This window comes from Pseudonaja textilis, chromosome 1, assembly GCF_049901715.1.
Source record: "Pseudonaja textilis isolate UNSWEBS1 chromosome 1, rPseTex1.2, whole genome shotgun sequence".
Taxonomy (NCBI): domain Eukaryota; kingdom Metazoa; phylum Chordata; class Lepidosauria; order Squamata; family Elapidae; genus Pseudonaja; species Pseudonaja textilis.
In genome coordinates, this window is record NC_141990.1 from 237,227,569 (window position 1) to 237,236,661 (window position 9,093).

At 35.4% G+C, this 9,093-nt stretch overlaps 1 protein-coding gene across 1 annotated transcript in view; it reads left to right on the forward strand.

Moving 5' to 3' along the window:
* Positions 1 to 4,309, forward strand: part of HPS5 (HPS5 biogenesis of lysosomal organelles complex 2 subunit 2) — a 35,170-nt gene extending 30,861 nt beyond the window's left edge. Inside the window, exons 21-23 of the mRNA XM_087920389.1 lie at positions 475 to 581; positions 1,738 to 2,014; positions 3,138 to 4,309. Coding sequence (XP_087776515.1) covers positions 475 to 581; positions 1,738 to 2,014; positions 3,138 to 3,216 — 463 coding nt within the window. The 3' untranslated portion in view covers positions 3,217 to 4,309. The remainder of the gene's footprint in view (positions 1 to 474; positions 582 to 1,737; positions 2,015 to 3,137) is intronic.
* Positions 4,310 to 9,093: the final 4,784 nt, after the last annotated feature.

Below are 9,093 nucleotides of genomic sequence, written 5' to 3' on the forward strand. Positions count from 1 at the left end.
CTTCTGAAATCCAATATGCAAATCTGACTCTCTTCTATTTCTCCCCTTGATATTATGAACATGGTCATAATCATCATCTTTATTTATTCAACCAATTCGTCTGTTGGTAAGGATTTCATTCAAGATAACAGACATTTATTCCTTTTTCTATCTTCTGAAAAATGTTGCGACCTCTGCTTTGTGGCAGAATAGATTTCCAGATGTCAGTAAAAATGGAATACTGCAATGGAATACTGCATATTTGAAAGCTTGATCATCTGGCACAGTCTTCATCCATATCTTCTGCCTGTCCAATTTGTAATAAACTCCCATGATGATATTGTTGTCCCACCCATCTTTTTATCCTTATGTAAATGTTCTCGATGATTTCCATAAATTAGATAAATTCAATAAATTAGAAATAAATTATTTCAACTAGTTATTTAAGTTGAGAATGTCAATTTAGAAGTTTAATATTTCATTTTATTGTTATAGCTTCTGGCCTGGATATCTTTCTCTCTGTTTGGAGTTGGACAGAAGATCAGAAGTATTTATAAAAATTGTTCATTTGGATGACATGGAGTTGTTGAACACTAAAGACGGTTAGTTTAAGAATCAATTATGAATATTAAGTATCTGAGGCATGCACTTTAATTAACTTTGAAATAAAACAATTTCATGTAACAAAAAACTTTGTTTTGGAATTCTATATAAGGAGACATTAGAACATAAATTTTGCACTTGTGATTTAAAAAAAATATAGTTCAGCTATAAAGTAATTAAAAAGTAGTTAGTGGGTTTTGAAAACCTATTATATTTAATTTTGTTTTAGATTTGTTATATCCATATAATTAGAGTAGAGTCAAAGTATTATGATTTCCTAAAAACTTGCCCAAAGGCACTTGTTGAAATGGGCAGCTATAGAAATCAAATCAGATCATCTGCTGGCTCCAGAAGTTGAATAGTGGTAATTGGTGATGATGTCCCTTTCTGCCATTCAGTCTTCTCCTTTTACTTAGTCAACATTCATTCCATTCTGTTTATGATGTAAGTTGAGGAAATATAAGAACGTAGCATTTAATGTATTCATGACAATCTAATATGACCTGAAATTACTGAGAAAAGCCCAAACATCTCCAGACTTCTCACTGTGGAATTCCTTCTTTGTTAGTGGAAAGGATTCTGCAGCAACCAATAGCCACTAGAGATATCAAAATATTATTCTCTTAATCGGACTTTTTGTCTTCCCTTATGGATACAGGTAGTTCTGAGAAGGTTGTAACAATTATGTTACTAACTACAGTGGTTCACTTAACAACTGTGGCAAGAGGTTTTGTAGAATGCAGACAAAACTCATTTAACAACAGAAATGTTGGGCTTAATTGTGATCATAAGTCAAAGACTACTTGCATAACTTCCATGTTACTTGGAAATTGTGAACAAATTCATTTTAATCTCCTTTTCCAATTTTCAACAAGTAAAAGCAATCACTATGGTTTGAATTTATTCATTTGAATAAATGCAAAATGAAATTGAACATATTCCATCTTACATTGGATAAGATGTATAGGATAACATGTTGCTAGTATAGCTTTGTATCTTCCACTGATGTGTGTTGGACTTTATAAATCCATTGACTATCTAGATCAGATGTAGCGAGAGAAATGTATTGCTGTACTAAGGTATTAGCTGCATATCAAGTAAAATCAAAGTGATTTGCTGTAAATAACTTTTTCCATAAATCAAATCTGTATTTAGGAACCGTTCCAAAGACAATAGAAGAATGGAAGTTCCTTCTTTGCCTCGTGAAGAGTCATCATAACATCCATGTTTCACAAAGGGATATAGCTGTTACTAATGGTACTCCTGAGTGGTCAAATTCTGTTACTGTTGAAAATGTTGCACTCCTTGCAGCCAGAATAATTGGTCCAGATCACTCTTTGCAGATGTTACAGGAATGTGATTTGGTAGCTGAATTATCAGAAAGATTTGCCAAGATTTGTGAGATACTAAGAATTGCTGAAAAACGGCAAAGGTAAGTGTTATGAGAATTGTTTCTTACAGACTGTATCCAGAATGCTATATTACGATTTAGAAATGTGAACAGAGTTACAGTGCTTCACAATCAATTTTCTTAAATACTATGATTTCAGTGGTTTTGATACTATGATTTTTTCCTGACAAATAGAATATCAACATGAAATAATAATAAAATACAAAAGCAAAACTTGGTTGCATGAACATTTTTCTTTTTTAAAAAATATACAACTATTACATTTTCATATTCAACATTTCTATCCCAAAATGCAAAAATAGTGCATTAGACTGAACAATTTAAAATGGAGAACAAATTTGAATAAACAATACATAATTAAATAATTCAACTCTCTTTACTTTTGTGCTTTTTTTCTGCTGTGGCAATTTTTTTTCCATTAGAATTTTTCCTACACTTTAAGAGCATTGATCAAAAGAAAGTTTTCCAGGACTTCAGTAAAATAAATTTGCCAATCAAGATAACTCAACCCTCAACAACTCTAAACAGTTTATAAATTTATGATTTATGTTTTGGGAAATTTTGTGTAATCCCCCCGCCCAAATTTTCTGAAAAATATTTGACCAAAGTTAATATTTAAACGGGTAGTGTCACCAGAGGTGTAATAGGTAGCAGCTCCTCCATCAGTCTTGAAAGATTTTGACTGATATATCATTTTTAAAGGTTATGTTATATTTAACTATTACTATTATAGACCGCGTCTGATGACTCACTATAAAAATTCTCAAATCCAGTGCCCATACTTTGTAAAGACTTCCAAGATACTCTACTGTATTTGATGTAATACTGAGTTTCTTCCTTTGATATTAAACAAAATATGGAAACTTCCCTTTCCTGGCTATAGTTTCTTAAAACTAGATTAAATAAATACATCTCTCTTGAAGAAAATTAAAGTAGTTTTGTTTTGTGCACTTTCTTTGAGAGTTTTTAAAAAGCGAATTTGGATTTTTATTTATTTTATAAAAGATGATAATAGGTCTTATGAGCTCATAAAAAGTTATAGCTGTGGTTATGACAAGTATGTTATATTTCTGGGTCAATTAACTTGATGAAATAACTTATTTTTTTACCATTTTTTTTCTTTATTCTTTACTTCTGTTGGCAGAGCGCTGATCCAGTCCATGCTAGAAAGATGTGACCGATTTCTGTGGTCTCAACAAGCATTAAATCACCCTGGATTGTAAAGACAATAAAAAGCACCGTTTTTCTTACATTGCATCATTTTAAAGAAAAACCTTCCTGTATAGAAAAGGTGCAGTAATTAACATAGTAAAGCTTTGGTTTTTTTTAAGATATCTGTTCAATATTATATTCCCAATTATTTATGATAACTGTTGTGTTGCATGACATTATCACCAAAAAGATGGAAAATCATTTAATGCAAACTATTTTTTCAAATAATGGGACAGCCATGAAGATGAAATTCTTTATTCTTCTTATTATATTATTATATATGTACTAAGTGTTACATTTGATTATACTAAAAAGAATGAAATATTTAACAACTTTTCTGTCAAAATTTTGGGATTTTTTAATAAAACAGCTTGCAAATTAATATAATTACTAATACATTATCATTAAAAATCAAGATGTACTTTCTGAATTAAACTGAAATCTTTGGCATGGTGCATTGTTCAGTTAAGCATTGTATGATTGTATCTAACATTCCACATATGTAAAAATATTGTGGAACTTTACTAGTTATATTAAAAAATGAAAGAATAGAATTAAGCAGCAATACTAATATTGCTGCTAATAATACTAATATATAATTCCAAATAGACATTCATGTCACTTACATGTATTTAAAACTTGCCAATTTCAGCATTTAGTGAGTTGGTACAATTCACTATGGAACAGAGTGAGGAAAAAAATACCGATATTTTTCTAAAAACATGCGTGAAAGAGGTAGAAAGGGGGACTATCTTACTTTGATTTTCAAGAAATTGAAGACATTGCTGGTAGATAAATGAAACTTTCTTACCTTGCATCTGATTGTGTTTTTCATGTATGCACTTACAATGGTTTGAATAAGCGTCTAAATTATGCTTATGTACGATCCATGGCATGGACCATGTTCTACTGTACTAATTTTTGTTGGTCTTGGTAGCTGGGGAATGGAAAGAGTAGTCATAAATTTATTATGATTAGTCTTGCATTTTGTTAAATCGAATTAGAATTGCATCATCTGTATTGTCTATAACATTTCAAGGACATACCATATTTTTCAGAGTATAAGACGCTCTAAAGTATGAGACACACATAGCTTTGGGGAGGAAAACAAGAAAAAAAATCTGCCTCTGCCTCCCAGCAATTTGCCTCCTTGCAGCAAACAACAGCCTGTTTCAGTTTCAACGCAGCCTGATTAGCACAAGCAGCTGATTGCCAGTAGGATCTGCAGGGATTTCCATAGCCTATTGCCACCTCTACGTGCCCCATTTTTGGCCTCTGCATCCGGTTTTTAGCCACATGCCACACTTTTGGCCTCCATGTGCCCCATTTTCTGCCTGCTTCAGGAAGTGGAATTTGGAACAGGCTGAAAATGGGGCACGAAAGGTGGCAATAGGCTATGGTAATCCCTGCACTCTATCAGGAGGCAGATTCTACTGACAATCAGCTGCCTGTTCTAATCAGGCTGTGCTGAAACTGAAACTGAAACAGGCCATTTGTTGCAAGGAGGCAAATTGCTGGGAGGCAGAGGTCAAATGGTGGAGGCAGCGGGTGGGTGGGGCTTCGGCAACATTTATTGTCTAAGACACAGAGACATTTCCAACCACTTTTGGGGGTGGAAAAAGTGTGTCTTATACTCCAAAAAATATGGTTCATTTCATGCTCCTACTTATTCCTGTGTTTCAGGGTAGAAAGTGTGCAGAAATGTCTCTTTTTCTCTTAGGTTGAATACAGCAAAAGAAAAGAAATTTGTCAGAGTGTTAAATAAAGGGCTGATAACTGTAGGGCACAAGCCAAAGAATCCCATTCTCACATGCAGAAGCTGATTTATGTTTCATCTCCATAGATGCATAGCAGCTTATTATTTTATTTTGGGAAAGTTTTCTATGTAACCAGGGGGTAGGCTCGAGCCACACTGTTTAACCCTTGAAATCTGGGCTCACCCTATTGTATAAATGAGTACTACCTGAAGTTTGTTTTAAAACTGATTTAGATGCACAAGGAGTTCATGAAATAGTACTTATATTTTGCACTGCATTCTATTTTCAAAATTATTTTTAGAGTATGTCTTCTGTCTTCTATTTTTACAAGAAATGATTAACAAGCACTCAGTATTACTTTATAAGCATTTTGATATTAATACATATCTGGAATCATGTTCAGTTTTTTTATCTAACCTGATATTTAATAAAGTTAATATAATTTCCTTGTTGTTTCTTTATTTTCTAGGACTTTCAGTGATAAAATTTTACCGCTGAATGTTAGATTTAGCTTTTTATATTGTCTGTAAGCGTTTCATTGAAAAACATTTCACTGTTCTTAAATATGACTAATAAATTTAATCACATAGAAAGCTTAGAATTGAAACTGAAACTCCTGTGCTTTTCAGCTAAGATTCCTCAAAAGAAAGATAAAGCACAGAGAGAGAAAGCTTTGTCTTGGGACTTGGACTTGAATCTTCCAAATAGATGTGCAATGCCAAAGTTGGTCTTTGTTTTGCTGGGGCAGCTAAATCAAAAAGAGACTTTCCTGTGATTTATCTATTAAGGAATAAAAAGAATTTAAGAAACGAAGCAAGGATTGCAATCCTTAAAAGCATTTTCTTCTTGTGAGATATGAACATTTCTTTTTAACATATTCTATTATTTTAAAGCAGTATTTCCCAACCTTGGCAACTTTAAAATATGGCATGGCTCGCTATGGAATTAGTCCACACATTTTAAAGTTGCTAATGTTCTAAAACACTGTTCTAAAGCCAAGAACGTCTATTAGTCTGACAGTTTGGGTTGTTTTTTTTTTTCAGATGAATGACAGTCACTTCTCCAATATTTTAATTGTTAAGCATTTTCTTGGATTTGATTCAGTAACGTATTTCTAGATTTTATTTATTAAATTATGCATATATATTTACTCTTATTGAGGCAATTGAGTGTTCCATTTTGGAGCTGAAGGGGCCTTAACATCAGTTCTTTCACATCTCTCCGATTTAGTATATACTTAATATATTTATGAGTGCGTAACCTGAATCATAAAATACATGTAGATAAAATAGATAAAATTACAAATATTACATAAATAAAATACTACTTCTACTATCTGCTTAGTGTTGTCTGGATTTATTTGGATATTCCTAATCTTTCATTTCCTTGCTTGAAGTGCGTATGTGGACGTGGAAAATGATTGAGATGCTGACCCTATAGTTAGGGATAAAATTGATGGCATGTGAAAAATGCAAGAATTTATATAGATCAAAATATATGTTCAGAATAGAATTTCCTTATGCTTTGAAATATCATTTTATGTGGAATTCTAGTTCTGGTTTTGACTGATATTTCAGAGGTCAACTCTTCCATCAGTTAAGTTTAATAAAAGTAGTCCTTGACTTGCAATAGTTCATTTAGTGACCATTCAAAGTTACGCCACTGAAAAAAGTGAGTTATGACTGCTTTTGACATGACCATTGCAGGATCCCCATGGTCACATGATCAAAATTCAGATGCTTGGCAAGTGGTTCATATTTATGCTGTGTCCTGGGGTCGTGTGATCACCTTTTGTAGCCTTCTGACAAGCATACCCAGACACTCAATCAGAGACCGCCCTCTTTGATTCTAGAGAGAGAAAAAAAATGAAGGATTGTGGAAAGGGAATTTCACGAAGGCAGTAGTGTCACAAAAAAACAGGAAAAGCCCAAGGGGAACATCAGTTCAGCCAGCAAACAAACTTACATAGGAAAAGGAATCAAATAAAAAGTATTAAAGAATCCCTATAGACAAAAGCCTAAAGCTGCAGTAACCACCTCTGAGAGATGCTTTAATGTCACTGGGTGCAGCACACCTAGGGTCACAGAATGCACCAGCTTCAGCAACACAGAACTAAAATGCAACTACACAGAGACCATATCATTCTCATATAGTTACCTGAAGCTCCCACCAGGGTGGTTTTTTCCTTTGTGGCTTAAAAGCCTATTCATACCTTCCTGCAAATGTCACCAATGGACCTTGCACCTTGTGAAGATTAACCATGCTTATGCCATCCTTACAGAGACGGCACAGGAGAGCCTTCCAAACCCTAGACTCAGACTGTGACTCCAAAATCTCCCTTCTCACCAAAGCAGAATATGTCTCATTGGCAATATCCCTAGTGGGGGTACCTGGATTGGCAGTGCGAAATTCTAGAAATTTGAATAGCCTAGCATGTACCCTAGCAAAAGGCTTGAATTCGACCTCCCATGCCCTGGATGCCCTTAACAGAGAACTGAGGGAGGTCAGAGAAGCCACCCTGGAGAATAGGGCAGCAATAGACTTCCTCCTCTTGAAGCATAATTATGGCTATGAAACATTCCATGGGATGTGTTGCTTCAACCTAGACGAAACCTCAGGACTCGTAGAGAGGGGCATTCACCACCTGAAAGAGCTAGCTCAAAATATTGGTCATGAGCAATCATTCCTAGACTTTTCATGGCTCTTCTCGTGGATACCAGATCTCCATTGGCTCAAAATCCTTATAACAACCATAGTCACTGTTTGTGTCTCTGGAGCCCTCATGTGTTGCCTCTGTCGATGCATTCCACCCTGCCTTAGTTGCCTAAAGGCCTGTACCCCTCTCAGAAGAGAAAATCAAAGGAGAGACAGGCAGCCATGGTAACTGTATGAGAATGATACGGTCTCTGTGTAGTTGCATTTTAGTTCTGTGTTGCTGAGGCTGGTGCATTCTGTGACCCTAGGTGTGCTGCACCCAGTGACATTAAAGCATCTCTCAGAGGTGGTTACTGCAGCAATGTGTAGGGTGTACATGGTGTGGTCTTTGTTTTTTTGTAGAGTGGCCCCAGCTAAAAATGCTTTCGAAGGAGTCAGGAAGGTTTCTAAATGTGGTGTAGTTAATGATGTTATGTGGTCTAGTTGCCACCCCCATTAGGCATGTGGTTACGATGTCCTTGACTGATTTCCTTCCTGATAAGCAAAAGTTAGTGGTGTTGAGTATTTCCCTTGCTAAATATTCCCATACGTTTCCTTTCTCTGGGATAAGCTTTGGTTCCAGGAACGCAGTTGCTTGTGTCACAAGTGTTACAATTATTACAGATAATAATACATAGTATATATTGCATTTAATGTTTCCCATTGCTAGATTCCTTTTCTTCCCTCCCCACCCCCCCTTTTTTGTACAATGTAAAAAAAAAAGGTAACAATAAAATGTAAAAAAAAAAAAAGGTATAGGTCAAGTCTCAAAAATTACTAAAAGGTATGGCTCAAGTCTCTTCCTTGTTAAAAAAAATACGAAGAAAAAAGGGAAAAAGAAAAAAATGGAGAAGATGAGAGAAAAATAAAAATAAAAATAGAGTTTTATAACGCAGCACCTGGGAGTCCAGTTTTGTGTAATTCAGCGTTTGCACTTGGTTCCTCACAGTTGTGTGGTTCAATGGTGTTGAAGAATGCTGCAAGTGTCCATTGATCTGTGTCCAGATTTTTCTTGAGTTTGATGGGTGGGATTGATTGTGGTGGAGTTTGGCTATGGTCTATGACTGCTGGCTTTGCATGTGTCCAATATATCCTAGAGTCTCGTTCTGCAACCTTTATGGCGACGTGTGTAGTTAGTAAGACTTGGTAGGGTCCTTTCCACCTGGGTTGTAAAGGTGAGGTTCTGGTGAAGAACTTGATCCACATCCAATCTCCTGGCTCATATGGATGCAGGGCTTCTTTCAGGGGTAAGGTCTGTGTCAGTGCACTCTGGGTCCAGAGGGTCTGTAGTCTCTTTTGCAGGGCTGTAAGATAAGAAGAGAGAACCCTATCCCCCCATCTAAGCAAAGGGAATGAGGATCACTCCCCCTCTGTGATCACCCCTTGCGTTCCCAAATCCAGCCGGTCACGGCTCGTGTTTGAGCTAGCAGCTGGCTG